The 21,282-nt window shown below is 36.4% G+C and overlaps 1 protein-coding gene across 2 annotated transcripts in view; it reads left to right on the top strand.

Moving 5' to 3' along the window:
- LOC110029294 (ATPase family AAA domain-containing protein At1g05910) overlaps positions 1–21,238 on the top strand; it is a 48,157-nt gene extending 26,919 nt beyond the window's left edge. Inside the window, exons 4-13 of one of the 2 annotated variants that reach the window (XM_020731524.1) lie at positions 3,268–3,369; positions 3,508–5,382; positions 5,473–5,661; positions 5,737–5,879; positions 11,088–11,330; positions 12,175–12,361; positions 12,567–12,632; positions 12,729–12,978; positions 20,311–20,730; positions 20,927–21,238. In XM_020731524.1, coding sequence (XP_020587183.1) covers positions 3,268–3,369; positions 3,508–5,382; positions 5,473–5,661; positions 5,737–5,879; positions 11,088–11,330; positions 12,175–12,361; positions 12,567–12,632; positions 12,729–12,978; positions 20,311–20,708 — 3,453 coding nt within the window. In that variant the 3' untranslated portion in view covers positions 20,709–20,730; positions 20,927–21,238. Of the gene's footprint in view, positions 1–3,267; positions 3,370–3,507; positions 5,383–5,472; positions 5,662–5,736; positions 5,880–11,087; positions 11,331–12,174; positions 12,362–12,566; positions 12,633–12,728; positions 12,979–20,310; positions 20,843–20,926 lie in introns of those variants that run through there. The other variant, XM_020731523.1, reaches the window with a different exon arrangement.
- The last annotated feature ends 44 nt before the right edge of the window (positions 21,239–21,282 follow it).

The following is a 21,282-nucleotide window of genomic DNA, read 5'->3' as shown; positions in this document are numbered from 1 at the left end:
GCTCTTCCAACGCCGCGCCAAACGACTGGAAATGACGTTGGGACGCCGCACCATAGGGACAAAGCTGCACCAAACAGAGCCTTAGTTGCTGTGATTGTAACATAATTGGATGTAAGTAGTGATCTCTCCTAGACGTTTGACGGCGCTGCAATGTCGTCAACCCTCATTGCCGACCCATTGTAGCTGTTGTTGGACTTTTGTTCAGTCATAAGTTGCATAAATTCTCTGCCATTGCCTTCAATTTCCCCTTCATCGCCTTCTTACAACTCTCTTAACTCACCCATTGACTTTCCCACACTGTCCAGTAACCCTAGATCGGTGTCAAGGTGTCTTTCCTTTAACTGGTTAAGGTTTTAAACCTACTTGAGAAGTTAGAGATGAACCTCTTTATGAATGCTACTTTCATCTACATAAAGGCAAGCTATCTTAAGGTTTTTTACAGTGGCATATCCAAATAGCTGTAATTTTAAAAGAACTGATTTCATTTGTCCTTATGGTGTATAATAAAAAGCCAATATAAATTTTAGATTAAACTCTCAAAACAAATCTCTATGGTTTTGTTTAATATTGAAATTTAGAATTCCTTAAAATACAATCCTTATATCTTTTATATGCTCTTGACATGTGTCACTTTTTTTAGAGAAATTTGTTGACTTAACACTTCTTGTGTATGAGGTCATGTGTCATAGCCCTTGGTAGGTTTATTCCGCCCTTGTTCAAGTCGAAAAACACTAGTTTATAGTAGTATATTGATGAGAGTTGGAGAAAAGTATGCCTCTCATCCTTTAGTGCCATTTTGATTTGGTTACTGCCTTATGGCCCTTTTATGAATGAGAGCATATCATGCTTTGATGTAATTTCAACCATGTTTTGTTATGAGCAGTGAGAAATCATCTTTTGTTTTGAGTTCTCAGAAGTTAATGCCGACTTGGATTTGGCCATCATTTTCCATTATGGGGACAAAATTTTGCTATTCAGCACATATCTTTCACCTGATTGAAATTATGTTTAATCTTAAGTCTCATTAGCTATCCACTCACTTGATATGTGGTATACTTTGGGATTGATGTATGTCTTGTAGACCACTGCATTTGGAAACAAGCCTGGTATTTCAATATAATTTCAGTTAAGTTGGTCATTTTACTCTAGGAGTAATATTTTTCATTATATTTTTCAGATGAGACAAGAGCACTAAAGAAGGTAGGCCTTGGTCGTTTTTTATTCCAATAATGATCCTTTAGAGTTCTCATTGATTTTAGCTTGGTCGCCATTTCTATCCTTTTAAGGTGTCTTTTAAATGAACAATCTGATCCTCAAGTTTATTCTTGGATCTTGAGGGTCCAATGTCACTACCTGTGACGCGTGCCATCTAGTGGGCTTGAAGATTGAGCATTCCCAAGACCCCATGTGGTGTTCCTCTCGTGCCCTATAAGTGTCTAGATTTACCTTTTTCTTGAAATGGAGAGCTTTATTTGTATGCTCAGGCGGAATATACTTTTTGATGATTCTTTTTGGAGTGGGTCGGAAGTTGAGGGATCAGTATTAGTGTCACTTGTTTAAGCCCTTCTTTTTACGATTCAATTGATGAATAACATGGGTCAGTTACCCTTCAAACTTGTAGGAAAGTAATCCCATGCACATCATGTTCTCAGCTTGGAGGGACAATAAAGTTCTCTGACTACGTTAGTAGTCAGGAAGTTAATATTTTTGCAGGGTAAGTGGCCGGCTATTGTTGCTATAGTTCTTTTGAAATTGGGAGTTAGAGACTCACTAGGTAGATCAAGGTTTTTTTTTTTCTTTTTTTTTTTTTTTGTTAGGGAACGTTTCCCCAACTCTCATTAATTTAAGGGAGCAACTTTAGGATTATAGAGAAAAATTTTATTTTCCTTTCTTTTATCACAGCCAATGTAAGGCAGTTTCTTCTGCTTTACCAAAAAAAAAAAAAGCTTTTCTGAATTAACTTTTACTTATTCTTGCCTTTTGTCTTCAAGGTCGTATCGTTTGTTGGTGATAAATTTTTTAGTATTGCCATATATTTAATATCATGTGCCATCAATGATTGCATATTACCATTGATTTTAGGCTCTTCTCCATTTTAAGTGCATTTAATATGTTGGTGAAGAATGGAGGGCTTGATGTCATGCATACTCATAGAGTCACAGTCTTCTGAGGGGTATTTTAAAAGAAATATTTGATCAATCATATGGGGGTTTGCCTCTGGATAGAGTTTCCCAAAGTAAAGCTGCATGCACGAGATCCTAAGGTTCTTTGCCCTTGTTTGATGAAACATTGGAGAGCACATTGTCCTTGCTAAGAAATTGAACTTTGAGACAGAATAACCAGAGTGTCTTGATAACGCCCATCAGGTTAACATACGAGCCCTGGTCAATCAAGTTCAATTTATTTGACTATTATTATTTTTTATTTTGAAAAAGATTGACTGGTCAGATTCAGTCATCCCCTTGAGATGATCATTAAGGTGATTGCAGAGGAGTTTATAAGTCTCCTTTATGTATTGCTTTTTGAAGAATGCTTTTTACTATGTTGAGTTTCTGGCAAAACTATGATGAGCATAATTGAGATGTCTCCAGACATTATTCGGGCATCTTAGATATACTTAGTGATGCTGACAATTTTCACAGGTGGATAGAATATTATAGTCTATGACTTCTTTTGAAGTCTTAATCAGTATTATACCTTTCCAATTTTTCTGTCTGTAGCATACAAAAACTTTTTAATGAAGATGACATGGTGTTAGTATATGCCAATAACTTTTGTATTTGCCATGAGCATCTTAACGTGAGATGATGGTGTGATCCTATTTATTAAGGGAGCTAGGCTTTTGAAATTAACCATGCCATATAGCAAAAAATAACCCTTCTTGTCATCTTTGATAGTTATTTGCATCTTCCATTGAAGTGTTAAAACCTCACGATTAATGCTTGATAAGCCTTTTGTTCTCCTTCAAGTTTACATAGGTTTGGACTTCAAATTGCAAGCGTGTCTTATTCAATCAAGCAACAACCTCGCTTAATCATGTTAGTCTTTGACATTTTTTAATGCTGCTTTTGATCGTGTACAATGGTAAAAAAAAATAGTTTAGTTTATCTGATGCGATATACGTATCACATACACGCACCCACTCATATATATATATATATATATATATATATTAGCCAAACATTAACTTCTTTTCTATGAAAATTGTACAAGCTTCTTGTATTTAAGTAGTACTGCCATTCTTATGGTAAAATTTTTTGACTGCAGCCTGTTGCAAAAAACCTTCGCCGTTCTACAAGGAAAAGAAAACTGTCTATTAATTTGGAGGATTATGGAACAGACAGTTCCAGAACAGATGATGATTTAATGGTGAGGTTTTGAATTCCTCCATGTGTAGAATTTTATAGAGGTCAATTATTGGCTTGATTGCTGAGGAGCTTCATACTGGCACCTTTCATGTTGTTCTTGTCTGCTTGTTTTGAAACTAATAGTACTGTTTCCATGCAGGCACCTAGGTATCGTTCTTCTAGAAGCAAGGTAGAGATCAATGCCAGCCATGATGAATTGTCCATTTCCCCCAGGGATAGAAAGATACTCAATTCGAAGAGGCTTCCACAACGTGAGAATGCTAGCCATAATGAATTGTCCGCCTACCCTCGGAGTAGGCGAATACTGAATTCCAATAGTCTTCCACGACGTGAAGGCCTGCGTCCTAGAAAATCTGTTGGAGGCGCAACTGTTCAAAGATACCAGCAATCTGAAGATGAACATGAAAGTTCTGAAGAACCTGAAGAACAAGAACAGGAAGATCAGGATGAAGCTGAAAATGGAAATGCCGTTGAGGATGATGGGGAGGATGAAGCAGATGGTGATGGAGGTGATGAGGTAGAAGTAGATGAGGATGATGAAGATGTTGAAGAACAGGATGGGAGGAGGAGATATGATTTGCGGGATCGTGCAGAAGTTCGAAGATCGACCCTTGACAAAGATGGAAAACAAACACCACGTAGGATACTGCATCATGGAATGGGTACCAAAAACAATAAAGATGCAAGGAAAAGTGGGGCACGAATTCACAAGAAGCATCGTTTTTCAAGAGCTGATGATTCAGATGATTCTCTTCTCGTGGACGAGTTAGACGAAGGCCCAATTATCCCATGGATGCGGAGTGGAAAAAGTGGAGCTCCATGGCTCTTTGGTGGTCTCGATATGCATGGAACATCTGCATGGGGTTTGAATGTTGCCGCATCCGGTTGGGCTCATCAAGGTGACACTTTTGCTTCTCTTACTTCGGGCGTTCAAACTGCTGGACCAAGTTCAAAGGGAGGGGCAGATGTTCAACCTCTGCAGGTTGATGAGAGTATAAGTTTTGATGACATTGGAGGCCTGTCAGAATACGTTGATGCACTAAAAGAAATGGTTTTCTTCCCTTTACTTTACCCAGATTTCTTCGCTAACTATAGCATTACTCCCCCAAGAGGAGTCTTGCTTTGTGGCCCTCCAGGCACGGGAAAAACATTGATTGCTAGGGCACTAGCTTGTGCTGCCTCAAAGGCTGGCCAGAAAGTTAGCTTTTATATGCGGAAGGGAGCTGATGTTCTTAGCAAATGGGTTGGAGAAGCTGAGAGGCAGCTGAAATTACTTTTTGAGGAAGCTCAAAAAAATCAGCCATCAATAATCTTTTTCGATGAAATAGATGGTCTTGCACCAGTTAGGTCCAGCAAGCAGGAACAGATTCACAATTCTATTGTTTCAACTCTACTTGCTTTAATGGATGGCCTTGATTCACGTGGACAAGTTGTTTTAATTGGGGCAACTAATAGGATTGATGCTATTGATGGAGCACTACGTCGTCCTGGTCGATTTGATCGAGAATTCAATTTTCCTCTTCCTGGTTGCAAGGCACGTGCAGAAATATTGGACATTCATACACGTAAATGGAAGGAGCCTCCTTCAGAAGAGCTAAAAGCGGAACTTGCAGCCAGTTGTGTAGGATATTGCGGAGCTGATTTGAAAGCCTTATGTACAGAAGCGGCCATCAGGGCATTTCGTGAAAAGTATCCTCAAGTCTACACGAGTGATGAAAAGTTTGTCATAGATGTCAATTCTATTAACGTGCAACAATTTCATTTCCTGGAAGCTATGTCTACAATTACTCCTGCAGCTCATAGGGGTTCCATTGTGCATTCAAGACCGCTGTCCCCAATTGTTTCTTCATTCTTACAAATACATGTCCAGAGAATCATGAAGCATATAGCCGACATATTTCCTTTTCTTTTAACTTCGGATATCAGCAAACTATCTGTATTCTCATATGGTCCTACAATCCCTCTTGTTTATAGGCCTCGTCTCCTGATTTGTGGTGATGAAAGTTCTGGGCTGGTATTTTTCCGGGAAATTTTCCCATATGACTTCATTATTAGTTTAATTATGATTTGATTGTTTAAATTTACATAAATTCTTGTTGAACAGGATCATATTGGGCCTGCTATCTTGCATGAATTGGAGAAATTTCCAGTTCATTCACTTGGGCTTCCTTCTCTTCTTTCTGATCCAAGTGCAAAGACACCAGAGGAGGCTTTGGTACACATATTCAGTGAAGCAAGACGAACATCTCCTTCGGTTCTTTTCTTGCCTCAATTTCAACTTTGGTGGGAAACGGTAAGCAGATCTATAGTTAATTTGAAGAAATGTTACAGTATTCTTTAATCTGAATCATGTGCTTTTATGCCTCAGGCTCATCAACAACTCAAGGCTGTCTTGATGACCCTTTTGGAGGAGTTGCCATCACAGCTTCCTATTATATTATTGGGAACATCATCTGAACCTTTGTCAGAGCTAGATGGAGATTCAACCTACATATTTTCTCCTCGCAATGTGTATGCCCTTTATCAATCATTTGTTTTGTTTGCGCTCTTGCAATGAGGATGAAAAAGTTACTTTTAGGTGTTGAAAGATCTCGAAAATAATTATGATTATATTTCATATTTGTTATAACTCTATATTTAGAGGATTATAAATTGTATGAGGGATCTATGAATCCTCTATTTATTTTTCTCCTTATTTAGAGAGATTATTTGCCTCTTATATTTGTTATTATTTCTTTCCTTGTCTACTGTATTCTGTTTTTTATTGCTTCCTGATCAGTGAGTCCTGTAATAGGTATTTATACCCCTCTTTACATCAATAAAATTAATCTCTTATTTTTTTCCACTCATTTTATGGTATCAGAGCAGGAATAAAAAAATTCCAAAAAACCCTAGCCTGCCGAAGGTTTCTGTTTCGTCTGCCAGAGCTTTCTATTTTGCCGCTGCTTGCTAAAGCTTGCTGTTTCGCCACTGCTGTCCAAAAATTCACGAATCGCGGAACAGTGGAGACGACCGAAAAAATTCGCGCAACCGCTGAAACGTCTACCTGCACAGGCTTCCTCCTGCACAGCCATTTCCTGTGCAGTCGCTTCTTGCGTAACCTGTGGCTTCCACCGGGGAAGCTTCTTCCTGAGCGGGACTTCTTCCTCCTCCTGCAAAGCCGTACAGTCTCTTCCTTCTATCATGTCTGAAATTACAAATGATTCCGCTATGTCTATCCAGCCTCCACCCTGTCATCTGCGTCCGCACCACCTTCCTCTAGAACCACCGAAAATCTTCTAGTCCAGATCACCACAAGCCGTCTCAATGGTGATAATTTTTTTACGTTGATCACAATCGATGAGGATGTACATTAGAGGAAGAGGGAAGATAGACTACCTAACAGAGGAAGTCCGTAAGCCAACCACTACAGATCCATCCCATGCAACTTGCAATGCAGAAAATTCCATGATAATGACATGGTTGGTAAGCTCTATGGAAGAATAGATAGACGCAAACTATATGTGTTACTCTGCTACCAAAGAACTCTAGGAGAATGTTGTCCAAATGTATACAGATATGGGTAACCAATTTCAGGTTTATGAACTTTCCCTGAAACTTGATGATATTCGTCAATGTAATGATTCTGTCACAAAATACTTTAATTCTTTGAAGAGCATATGACAAGAACTTGACCTGTTTAATGATCAAGAGTGGAAGTGTCCTGATGAAGTTGATGCAAATAGAATTTTTAAATTTCTTGTTGGACTTAGTGAGTAGTTTGACTAGGTAAGGGGCAGAATTATTGGGAGAAATCCCATGCCTTCAATCCATGAGGCTTTCTCAGAAGTCCGTCGCGAAGAAACTCGAAGAGGAGTGATGCTCAATAAGAAATCTACTCCTACCAGCATGCCTGAGTCCTCGACATTCCATTCTAAAGTTCATATCAGTAAGCAGACTGTTCCATATTCACAGAAGAATGAGGAGAAACCACGGGTGTAGTGTGATCATTGCAACAGGTCACGAAACACTAAAGAAACCTGCTGGTACCTCCATGGTAAACCTGCAGATTGGAAGCCAAGAATTGGAAGCCAAGAAACAAACGCAAAGAAACAAACGCAAGTCACCTAATGCAAATACTACTGCCGAACCAACAAACCCATTTAGCAAAGAGCAAATCGATCAACTCCTGAATCTGCTAAACCCCAGTTTGGCTACTGGTACTCCAAATTGTTCAATGGTACATATAGGGAGAAACCTAAGCCCTTGGATTATTGATTTAGAAGCTTCTGATCATATGACAAATTTACACTATTTATTTCATTCATACATCCCATGTTCTGGCCATGAAAAGTATTGCTGACGGTAGTTTCTCTTCCATTGCTGAAAAAGGAAACATTAACTTGTCCAAGAGTATATGTTTTAAATCTGTACTCCATGTTCCAAAACTCAAATGTAACCTTCAATCTGTCAGCAAACTTTCAAAGGCTTTTAATTGTCGTGTAATTTTCTGTGAATCTTGTGTTTTTCAAGACCAGAAATCGGTGATGATGATTAGGAGAGCTAAAGAGATAGGACTTTACTACTTTGAGGAGACTATTCCTAGTAAAAAAATGGTTCAAGCATACAACACTCAAGCTTACAGCAGTATGAGTTCAAATCCTGCATTAGAAAAAATAATGGAATTGCATCTTAGACTAGGCCATTCAAGTTTTTCTTATTTAAGACACTTATTTCCTAATTTGTTTAAAGGTGTTAATTGTGCTTTACTTCAATGTGAAACATGCTATTTGACAAAATGTCATTGCATAAATTTTGCTCCAAAATCATACTATCCTTAAAAAATTTTTTTCATGATCCATAGTGATATTTCGGGATCTTCAAAAGTCAAAACATTATCTGAAAAAAAAAGGATTTGTGATGTTTATTGACGATCATACCAGAATATGTTTGGTTTATCTTATAAGCAAAAAATAAGAAGTTGAAAAATTTTTTAAAGATTTTTACAGTATGATTGAAACTCAATCTGAAACTAGAATATGGATCCTTAGATCTGACAATGGAACTAAATATTTTAATGAATGTTTAGAGGAGTTCTTAATAAATAAAGACATAATTCATCAATCTGCTTGTCGTGACGCCCCACAAAAAATGAAATTGCTGAAATAAAAAATAGACATTTACTTGATGTTGCTCGGGCTATTATGTTTTCAATGAACATTCCTAAATATTTATTGGGGAACGCTGTTTTAATAATATCATATTTAATAAACCGAATGCCAACTTGAGTTTTACAATTTACAACTCTAAACAAACTGAAAAACAGTTTTTCAATTCTATGAATGTCTTCAAATATTTCTTTAAAAATCGTTGAATGCACATGTTTCGTTCATATTCCAAATAAATTCCGATCAAAATTAGATCCAAAATCTGAAACATGTATTTCTCTTGGATATGCTTCAAATAAAAAATGTTACAAATGCTTTAATCCTGTCACAAAAAAAACTTATATTAGTATGGATGCGATCTTCATGGAAAAAATTCCCTACTTTCACAAAAACACACTTCAGGAGAAGTATAATACAGATGGAGAAGATGATATTTTGCAAGTTTTTAATCCATTATCAAGAATTGTTCTAACACCAAGTACACCTGAAGTCCGTGAAAACAAAGAGCCAGAAATAGTTGTTGAAAATAAAAAAAAAATAGGAGAATCCTAGTCAAGAGATACCTGAAATTATCTTGTCTAATACAGGGGGCGAAATACCACATAATACAACTGTAGAACCTCTAGTTTCTACCAGGAAGAGGCTCCATAAAAGGAACTGTACAGATTGAAGAAATCTTTGTATGAGCTCAAACAATCTCCTTGCGCCAGATTTGAGAGGTTTGGAAAGGTGATTACAAAGTATGTATACACTCAGAGTCAAGCTGATCATATTATATTCTACAAACATTCAGAAACTGGTAAACTCGCTATACTCATCGTCTATGTCGATGATATTATCCTTACAGGAGATGATGCTAGGGAAATTGAGACATTGAAAGAAAAATTGGCCACATAATTCGAGATTAAAAATCTGGGAGATGTAAAGTACTTTATCGGTATTGGGTTTGCCAGATTTTTATTTAATCAGCGAACTGGGAGATGTAAAGTACTTTATTGGTATTGGGTTTGCCAGATTTTTATTTAATCAGCGAAATTATTTACTCGACTTATTTAGTGAAACCGGAATGCTTGAGTGCAAAACAGCTGAAATCCCGATTGAACTGATAAAAGGTTACAAGTGACAAATAAAATAAATGGCGTTAATAAAGAACAATATCAGAGACTGGTGGGAAGACTAATCTACTTGTCACACACTCATCTTGATATAGCCTTTGCTGTTGGCATGGTAAGTCAGTTTATGCATTTTCCAAATACTTATCACTTTTCCATATACTTATCACTTGGAGGCTGTCTATCGGATCCTTGGGTATCTGAAAGGAACGCCGGAAGAGGATTACTGTTCAAGAAAAATGACCACTTACAGGTAGAATCATTTACAGATGCAAATTGAGCTGGGAGTGTTACAGATAGAAGGTCAACCTCAGGGTACTGCACTTTTCTAGGAGGAAACTTAGTAACCTGGAGGAACAAGAAACAAAGTGTCGTAGCAAGAAGCAACGCTGAAGCTGAATTCAGATCTATAACTCATGGGATATGTGAAGTTCTATAGATTAGAAGAATTCTCAAGAAGTTAAAAATTCATAGTCATCAATAATAAAGGTGTACTGTGATAATAAATCTCCCATCGTTATCGCCCAAAATCCTGTCCTTCATGATAGAACAAGGCATGTAGAGATAGACAAACACTTCATCAAAGAAAAAATTGACAGAGGAGATATCTACATGGTGTATGTTCCTTCCAACGACCAAGGAACGGATATTCTAACAAAAGGTCATCAAAAAAACCAGTTCTACGGTTTAGTGTGCAAGCTAGCTCTGAAAGATATCTTAATGTTAACTTGAGGGAGAGTGTTAAAAGATCTCAAAAATAATTATGATTGTATTCCATATTTGTTATAACTCTATATTTAAAGGGTTATAAATTGTATGAGGGATCTTAGGATTTTCTATTTATTTTTCTCCTTAATTAGAGAGATTGTTTGCCTCTTATATTTGTTATTATTAATTTTCTTATCTAATGTATTTTGTTTTTTATTGCTTTCCTTACCATCGAGTCCTGTAATGGGTATTTATACCCCTCTTTACATCAATAAAATTAAGCCCTCTTATATTTTTTCCACTGATTTCGTTAGGAGATTTTGAATGTCAATTTTCTAAATAATTAAGGGAGGAAAGCCAACTTAAAGTAGGTTCTTATGCCTTTGTCTTCCCTTATGGCATCCTTGAGGATCTTTTGAGGTAGCATTCCTGGCAAATTATCTATTTTTATTTCAAGGTCGAAGATAATCCTTGGAGTTTGAATATTAAAAGTTATATTTTTACAACTAAGCGGTTATTTATTAGGAAATAATTAGTCGTGGAAGGGATTTTTATTGTTAAATTTTATCTTCGTGCAGTATTTGATTTCCATCTTTACATGATTTGTCATTGTCATAACCACTGTAGTTAAATTATTAAATTTGCTAGTAGATTTTCTGTGTATGCGCGCCTATGTAAGTTCTTCTGTCTTGTTTGTATTCTAATTTTTCTCAACTTCAATTTTCAATTGATGCTACTTTTTTATTTAATAGGTATACAGTGGACCGACCTACCTTAGAAGACAGGTCCAAGTTTGTAGATCAAGTTGCTGAAACCATTTTCACCGTACCGAAAGTAGCAGCTAGAAAATCTAAAGAACCAGACTCCGTTCCTGAGCTTCAGAAGGCACCAAAGGAACCAAGTGGTCCAAAGACGTCAGAATTAAAGGCCAAGGCAGAAGCTGAGCAACACGCCCTTCGCCGATTACGTATGTGCCTCCGTGATGTTTGTAACCGGTATGCTGTTCAGTCCTGTTCACAGAAACAAACCAACAAATTACATAACTAATAAATTGTAATGCTTTAGTTCTTCCAACTTTTTGGTAGCCTGACGATTTTTGAGAGCCCCCATTTATTGTTGAAAACTTTTTCAAGAATTTCATGAGGCATCTTCAAGCCATTTCCAATTGGCATCATTTTATCTTCCTTTGTTTGAAGAGTTGTGTATTTGGAATGCATTTGGCTTGTTCTGGCATTTTTTTTTTGGGAGCGCTTTGTTCTAATTAAGCGTAATTAATTGACGACTTTGTTTCTGACATATATCTTTGAAGTTGATATTTTTCTTCTTTACAAAGACGTTTCTTATTTAATAAGATGGCAAGTTGTGGATTTTCTTGATGATAGCAATTAAGCATAGAAAGGAAATATCTTGGGATCTGATCCAGGGTGAACCTTGAAAAATGTACGAAGGAAGATCTGATCCAGGGTGAACCTTGAAAAATGTACGAACTGAATTTTAAGGTGAAAAACCTTGCCAAAGCAAATTGGACTGATTATCTTCATGGATCAACTACTTATAATCTGTGAACTGCTTGTTGGTCGGTAGAGTCTTTGTGCTAAGATGGGGAAAATAGCAGTTGAGTTTAGTGTAAATTAATTGCCTGTTATTATAAAACGACAGCCATGAGTAAGATAATTTTCGGATCCGCTGGTAGCCTAATGTCCCATTTCACATTTTAGATGAATTAACATAGCTTACTGCTAAAGTTGGAAGGTATCCTCAAGGTTAAAAAAATTCTTGTTATATTATGCATCACTAAAGACTTTTATGAAATTATTTTAACAATATCTCTTCTTTCAGGATTTTGTACGACAAGCGTTTCAGCATGTTTCACTACCCAGTCTCTGATGAGGATGCTCCCAACTATCGTTCCATCATCCAAAATCCCATAGACATGGCTACTATTTTGCAGAAAGTAGACTCTGGACAGTATCCTAATCTTTCGTTATTTGTGCAAGACATTGACCTCATTGTCATGAATGCTAAGGTATGTTTCTAGGTACGAGAACATTACAACTATCGGAATGGTTCTTTTCCTTCTTTTTTTACTCTCTTGTATTATAATCTGTTACCCGTTTGTACCCGAGAATAAGCACCTGAAGTTTTTAAATCTGTATGTAACCAACAAATGTGCTTTTGATGGGTTGCTTATTTTGCTCAGCTTCTAACTCTTTTTGTTGGTTCTTATGTAGGTTTTTAATGGAGATGACTATAATGGTGCTAGGATTGTTAGCAAGGCTTATGAGCTCCGTGATGTGGTATGATCCAAATTTATTTATTTTATTTACTTATTGAATCAATGTTTGGAGTGTGCCATTTCTCATTTTAATAAAGAGGCCAATATTGTTTATCAGGTGCAAGGTATGTTGTCACAAATGGACCCATCTTTGATCTCATGCTGTGACAAAATTGCTGCTCAAGGGGGTCCAGTTCATATGCCCGATGATGTTGGTGGGCTAGGTATTCCATCAGCACCTGTTGTTCAAATTACTACTGTTACTAGATCAAGCGCACGCCTTCGCCATGCCCAGCCAGAAGTCAACTTGTCACAAAGTTATGAGGCATTAAAAAAGCCAAGAAAAAATGTTGAAAATGAGCTGCCAGGTATTTTATATTGTATTTATTTTATGACTTTCCTACGAGGAAAATTATCTACTTTTTCTCGTTTATGCTTGTGGACTCATTTAAATGCTTGTAGTTATGATGCATTGTGATATGTAATGTTTATTCTCTTGTAAAATCTTGGTAGACTACTATATAAGCTAGAGAAAATAGTGTCAAAATTGTCCCTTAAGTCTTTGTAGAGAGCCATTTTAATCTTAGAGTCTATAAAAGTGTCAATTTAATCCCCATATTCTCTTAGCGAGGGCTAAAATAGTCCTCGCTGTGGTTCATTTTGGCCTATATTATAAGATTATAAGGACTAATTTGACAAATATATAGACTCCAGGACTAAAATGACCTCATGTAAATAATGTGGAGACTATTTTGACACTTAATTCAAAAGTTAGAAATACCAAGGGTTAGGGTTGTAAAATTCTTTATTTGTTGCGAGTCTTGATTCCCTGCGTTGCTTTGTTCGCCAAAACTGATGTAGAAATCGATCCAGATAACAGGTAGTTAGCTCTAATGTCTTAAGAGTTCTCTGGCTATTTGAATGCCCTTTACCCAGTGGTGTACTAGGAAGATGCTGTGGGTTGAATGCATTATGCATGATAAACGATAAAGAAGGAAAACTTGTGTCGAATTGTGTATTGTGGGTTGAATGCATTACGCATGATAAACGATAAAGAAGGAAAACTTGTGTCGAGGCATGGCTTGTGAATAGCTATTATAATTATTGTTGAAGAAGAATGAGGAAACTATTTATTATTTTCATGGTAAAATTTAGAAGTTGATTTTAGTTTATGAAAATTTAAAAATCCTACTATCTAATCCTTACACAGAATTCAATAGCTAAAAAATCAATCATGACTCAGAATTTCCCCCATTTATGTCAATGTGTATTGAATTTTATGTGATCAATATCATTTTTTTTCAGTTTTAAAACTTTATTTAAGCTAACCCTATTATATGATTCTCATATTGTTGCAAGTCATGCATGTTACGTAGTTCCACAAATTATTATTGTCTTAAAGTGTTTAAAATTATTTGTTTGAAAGTTTCAATGGTATACATATTGCTACCATAGAAGACGGTGGGATGTCACATCATTTTGAATTGGAAAGATGAATTGCCTAGAAAACTAAGCTTAATGCATGAGAGTTTTTGTGGCGGTTGTTGACTAATTTATATTTAAAAATATAAAACAAGGGGGTTTAGGACAACTCCCATCCCTATGCCGTGCTCACGTCTTGAGCGGGATGTGAGGATTAGAGGGCCATATATATATATATATATATATATATATATATATATATATATCTATATCTATAAACCTGAAACGACCCATCTTTGCTCATGAATCCCCATTCATTTGCTCGAACTTTTTCCCTCACTTGCGTGTTCACTCTCTCACTCTCCTTTGGTACCCCTACCCATTTCCTGAAAACCTTAGCAATGAAGAAGTCAGTCAGTCTATATCTGTGCTCGCTGGAGAAGGCAATCGGCGGGTCTAGCAGCTCGTGAAGGAACTAGAAGTGAACGGGAGCTTAAAGAAGGCAATCGATGGTCCCAACAACATTGAGAAGGAGGGAATCGTGATATGCTCTTATTAGATAAGTGGAGGAGGAGAAGCTGCATCAGGAACTCCTTTTAAGGCCTCAATGGGAATGATGGCGTGCAAGAAGACTGGTTGTTCATGGGAGATTAGATTTGAGGTAGAAAATAAAATTGAAACTAGCAAAAATAAAAAAAAGAAGAAAAGAAAGAAGAAAAAGGAGGAAGAAAATAAAACAAAGAAAAAGAAAAAAGCAAGGTTGCGTGTACGCGGTTGTTACCAACTTGCTACTAGTGCGAGCATATATAAAAGCATGACAAACAATTGAATTAAAATCGCATAGAGAAACAAACATTCAAAATAGCAAGCAAGTCATATTAAAATAATTGCAAAGAATCAAAGTCTTACGACAATTGAACATTCATGTGAATCAATTGCAAGAAACAAAATTCATTGTTTTAAATGTTGAATAAGAACTTAGAATGCTTTGACACCAGCAGATCTACAACATTTGCACGCAAGTGGATAGAATGAGGTTATTTCAAAAAAAAAAAAAAATTAATGTGAAACACTAAATGTGTCATAATTACAATCTATTGTGCAAATAGTTAAACCTATTGATAATTTGCACAAATTACTAGGCACTTTTCAAAAGCATTGAAAAGTGTGCTACTGCATTATACAAATGTTTAATTCAAATGCATTAAAAAAATGTAAGCATATTATGTAGGTCCACCAAAATGCATGCACATCAATATTGAATGCCTACATGTGCTTTGGCCAGCACGTTGAATGCGCAACTTGAACATGTTGTACTTTCTAAAAATAAATTCAAACTTAAATTTAATTCATCTTTAGAAACATGCAAGAATTTTGAACTCTGCAATTTCTTTTTCAAAAATCAAAAGCCATGATGTTTATGGGCATTCTTGAGGAAGTTTTTTTGTCTATAAGATAAAGTTTTAAGTCTCATTTAGCACATTTGAATCTCCTTACAAAGACTAGAATTAATAATATAGAGTACTATTTCCTTATCTGTTCCTTCTCATCGGGACTGCAGTTGATGAGATGGTTCCAGTTACTCAATGTAATCCTTCTCATAAGAGCTATAGTAAAAAACACTAGCAAAAAGATTGAATATTCATTTATAAAGAAAAAGAGACACCCTAATGCTATGTTTGAAAATGGCTTCTAATGTTGTTCAATCAGATGTAATCACAAGTCTTGAATTCTTAGACTTGATCCTATGCTTTTGAAGTATAGCTGACAGAGTCTATAACATGATGGATTCTTAAATAAATTTATTTTTATGTATAAAATCACGGCCTTGATCTTCTGCAAGCAAATAAACGAGAAGCAACAGGGTCTAAACTAGTAAAATAAACCATGATCTTCCGCAATTAAATAAACAAGAGTCAACAAGGTCTAAACAAGTAAAATTAAGTTATTTAAATAATTCGATTGTGTTGATAAAAAAATTTCAGCTGGAGAGGATCCTATTATTAAAATGCTCTTAAATTTTATGCTAATTAATTTGGGCCCTAAACTCAAATAAAGAAATATGCATATACAAAAACATCAAAAAAACTAAAAAAAAGTAAAATATTTAAGAGAAAATATATTATCTAAAGCTCAGAGTAAAATTCATCCAATCTCTGCACTTGTTTATGAAGAGTTATAAATTTAAAATTAATCAAGTTCACTAAAGTTAACTTCATATTATAAAGTTAATTTCATCCACTCTGCACTTATATTTCTTTTCGTATCAATATGTTAACAAAAAGGAAAAAAATTTCACCATTGAGCTTTCCATACTTCTTTGAGTTTGCCTTGTTGAAGGGAGGAAATTATGTTAAAGTTGTTAGATGATAATACCTTTTACTTCATACATTCATGGCTCAATAAAGTCTTTGATAGAGGAGATAGCTCGAAGTTCTACCATAGTGCTGTCCCAATGTTTAAAGGGCATTCCAGTAGCAAAAAAAACCATACCCAATTCATCCCGGAGCACCATGGGAATACCTCCTATGTGGGATGGAAGGATGGTGGACCCGGTGGGGGGAGGGGTGTGAATACCACCCAGTGCTGGCCATTTGGCAAAAGGCGTAGAGAGCACCCAGATATCATTAAAAATGTTGATATCTTTGCCATTACAAACTTTCCATCTAAAAGTACTCTTGAGGGCATGCGCACCAGCACAATAACCTTCCACGTGATAGAATCTTCCCGTCGGATATTAGCATTCCAAATATTGAGTCCATATTTTGGTTCTAGACTCATGCATTAAAGAGTTATGATTGGAGAGGTAATGCCATACGACCCCACAAAGAGCCAATCCAATGGGGTTGGAGCATGGAACCCAAGACCACCCATAGCAGTGGGTTTGCAAATGTCGTCCCAAGCCACATAATGCATACCCTTCAAATTGGAATCCTTGTTCCAGAGGATGTTGCAACATTTTTTCTCAATATTACAAAGAATAGACATGGGCACCTCACTATGGGTCGAAAGATAGCAAGGCATAGAGACAATCGAGGATCTGATCAGGGTAGTCCTTCCCACCAAAGAAAGATGTCTAAGCATCCATGCGTTGAATTTGAGCTTTTTGCAAAAGGCCTTGAAAGCTGGAGCGGTTGATCTTTTTAAGGGAAATGGGAATGCCCAGTAAATCAAGCTCTTCCACTTTCCTATAATTAAAGAAGTTGGTAATTCTTCTTCTTCGTTGCATAGCTTTGGTTTTGCTTAACATAACAGAAGATTTCGAAGCATCAACTTTTTGCCCAGTCCAGTTGATGTAATTTTGGAGGACTTGAATTGATTTGGCCGCCCTCAAGTTTGCCTCCGAGAAAATTAGCATATTGTGAGCATATAAAAGATGGGAGAGATGGTGGCCGAGGTTGTAATGCTGACCCCCAGGTTATGATGACCTTGCCAAAAGGCCGTAAAAAGAAGTTTCAAGCAAATAATAAAAGATAGGGAGAGTGGGGGAAACCAGCCATAGAAAGAAGTTTCGAGCAAATAATAAAAGATAGGGAGAGTGGGGGAAACCTTGTTGAAGCCCGCATTCCGTAACAATCCACGGAGAGATATTGCCGTTGATGAGGAGACCGAATTTGGGATACAGCATGCAGCCAGCAATCCATCTCCTGAATTTGGGAGGGAACCGCTTCCTTTCCAACACAATCTGGAGAGTTTCTTAGCTCATCTTATCAGAAACCTGTACCATGTCAATTTTGAGAGCCATTAATCCCATAGAAGAGGAAGAATTTTTGAAATGGTTAATCATTTCTTGGCCTAAAGGCAGTGCCTTGAAATGGATCTCTCAGGAACAAAGGCAGCCTGTGGGGGAAAAAATGGCTTTAAGCCTGTTAACATTAATTTTGGCCACAATTTTGTAAAGAGTTTGACATAGGTTTATAGGAGTTTCAGCATTGCACTTTTTCGATATAAGTGTGCTAGGAGTTTCCTTCCGGTTTGGGGGCTTTTGGCCATTCTTAAAGAATTCAGAGATAGCACTAACCACCTCTTTATCAACAATGTCCCAATAATGCTTATAGGAGGCCGTGAGCCCATTACGTCCTGGTATGCGGTTGGAACCCAAACTCTTAACAGCAGCCACAATTTCCTCCTCTTTAACGTCACTTTCTAGCATCCTAGCCTAAGCAGGGCTGATGCATTTCTCATCTTCAAACCTGAACCAGTTTGTAGAATCAACGCAATTAGCTTTCCATTTGCATTGGAAATAGTTAATAAATGCAGCCTTTATAACTTCGGGATCCTCTGTTCTGGACTCATCCTCGAGCTTGAGACCTTTTATCCTGTTGGATCTGAGGCGAGCAGTAGCAGTAGAGTGGAAGAAGCTCGAATTAGAGTCCCCTTTTGAGCCATCAAACTTTGGCCCTTTGTTTCCACCAATTATTGATTCTAGCCAAGGTGGTTCAACTCATGGATTTTGGCTTCAAGAGCATTTACGGAATCATGATTGAGGCCTTCTGGAGAGCTACTTAGGTTGCTATCCAGGAGACTGATTTATGATGGGAATAAATTGTACGTCAATGGTCACAGGGTAAGTTTGATGGTGATGTTACGTGCTATGTTGGTGTAATATATTGCAAACGTTCTTAATTAATAGGACAACAATAGGCAAACTTAACTGGCTTAAAGAACATCGATTTTTGTTCTTTCTTATAAAAAAACTTGGCGGTAAAAAGGATTTTATTGATTTATTATATGATGCTTTAAGCTAGCTTGCTGAGTTTTTAAGCCATGGAAATGGTGACATTGTAAAGATGAAATTTGTGTCTCTACCCCTGTACTGATTCTCACCATTAGATGTATTTTATGTATATGGGATAATAATGCAGCTAATTAGGGCCATTTATGATCATTTTTTTGTATTTTAAAATTGTTTTATCTTTTTGATATGAAAATGGTATGTTTGTTATTTTAGATAAAGCTTTTTTTATTGAATATCAAATAAGTCCATTTATTTTGCAATTTAGAAGATGGTGGTGGCACGGTCATTGCTGTTGGTAGAATGATATCAGCATAGATGCAATGTTAGTTGTTGCCATATCTATATTATCAAATCTGCTAAATATTTAAAGAAATACCCATTATTTATTATTGTAATATATTTTCATTATTGAGGACATTCTCTTTTATTATGTTCTCTTTTATTTCTATTTTTTTCTTACCTATGTATATGCAAATTTGTACAACCATAATCAATAAAGAAAACATAATATCCTATAATTTTCCCACATGGTATTAGATTCTTTATCCAGTGCTTCTATCTTTTCTGATATAAGGTTGTACAGCTTATCTTTGCATAATCTTCACTAGGCAACCACCAACCTATTTTTCTCACTATTTGGATTTCTCTCTCTCCTCTCTCTGTCGCTCTTTCTCTACCAACCACCTCAAAACCTCAAGAAAATTGCTTCTATTTATTTTTTTAAGCCAGTAATCCCTATCTGAACGTCATTGCTAATGATGTGATGTTGTATATTGTGGACAACTATGGATTGATGCATTTTTTACTCCATTGGCTAGAAAAACTTTGGCATGCTTTGACCAATTTCCATCTGTATGCTCCTCGTTTGTCCTCATCTTTAACTCTTTGCTCAATTACTTTCTCTATTTTGGAATTTAGGAAAAGAGTAAAAAAAAAAAAAAAAAACTTGTAGGTGCCCTCCTCAACATCACTCTTTTCACGGCCCTCGTTAATTCACCATATTTTTTTTAATGATGAATTACTATAATCCCTTCATTTCCTCAGAACTTGTATGCACTTCTTGGCCTCCATGTAAGGCTCGTTCTTCCTCTCATTACTCGCATTTCCCTTCCTCTTGAAGTCAACAGGCTCAGGATTTGCCTGCGACAAGCACAGGCTTCGCCAGCTGCAGGTGTTGGGCTGCCGGTGTGGTGTGCAAGGTCATTGGCTGGAATTCATGACTTGAAAGAATAAAAACACTCAAAAAGTATTTGGAGTGTTATTAAAATTTAAATACAAAGACACTAATCAAATGTGATGTCCAAATTATTAAAAATATCATGAACAATAGCACTAAACAAAATATTAATCAAGCACTGTCCAAACTTTTAGATATAAATATAAAAGAATGCAAATAAAGGTGAGGTCAATCTGGCCAAACTTTTAAATGAAGTACACTTTGAAATCAATTCTGTTTCCCAATTGGATGCCCTGTTATACATACTTCCACTGAATGTTTGGATTATTTTATTATTGATTTATCCATTTCGCGTCAATTCAGTTTCAACCGCTGAAGATAAATCAAAAAGTGCATCGGAAACGGAGCCATCAAACCAAACAACCACCATTATCAATTCAGCCCAAGAAGCAGAAGCAAATGAATCTCAAAACCCTCCTGATTCTGAACTTACAGAGGCATCAGGAATGGATGCCAGAAACTCTCAGGGAGAGTTTCTTCAAGAGTCAGAGATAAACAATACCGAGATTGCGGAGCAGATTAGAGCAGTCAAGGACAAGTTGATAGAGCGCAGTGAAAATTATGGGGTTCCACAGCTGGAGAGGTTGTACTGCAGGCTCATCAGAAGTGTTTTGGAAGTGAAAATACAAGGTCCTGTGAATCAAAGACTATCAATTTTGCGGCATTTGTTGCAGTTTGTTGAGGATGAAGAGAATTTTTGAATTTTTTTTCATAGATCATAAGGTACCTTTTCTTTTCCCACTGTACATGAACAAGAAAATTTTCCTTGCGTCCAATAGTAGGGATTTTATTACAGTTTGGATACTGTGTTAACAAATTTTATTACAGTACGCTGTAATTTCATAATCATCATTAGTTTATTCTCTCTTCATTATTTAGTGACTTAACCGGCCCATTTTTTCTTCTTCATAATTGTCAGCTTCTGTTGTGTAATAGAAGATCTGAGTTGTAGCTATATGTAGTAAAATTCTACGGAGGAACTCTATTCCTGAAGCCTGTAGAGAATGCAGGCTGGTTCTTTTGCTACTGCCGGAATCAATTGTTACACAGCTATTCGGGTTTCATCGGTGGTATCTGATGCTGCTTAGGCCTGTTTACCTTTGTTAATAATGAGATTTCTCCAACGGTTGTAAATGATTTGAATCTAAATGTATGTACTGAGCTGCGTATGAATAAGCTCAATTTTATTAGTGACTTGAAAGTGTTTGTTTGGGCATTGGGTCATTGTTTATCAAGCTGAACTATCAATCTATCTATCTATCTATCTATCTATAT

Source organism: Phalaenopsis equestris, unplaced genomic scaffold (assembly GCF_001263595.1).
Source record: "Phalaenopsis equestris unplaced genomic scaffold, ASM126359v1 Scaffold000556, whole genome shotgun sequence".
In the NCBI taxonomy this organism is placed as follows: Eukaryota; Viridiplantae; Streptophyta; class Magnoliopsida; order Asparagales; family Orchidaceae; genus Phalaenopsis; species Phalaenopsis equestris.
The sequence above is the reverse complement of the archived record's forward strand: the minus strand, read 5'-3'. Positions and strand labels throughout refer to the sequence as shown.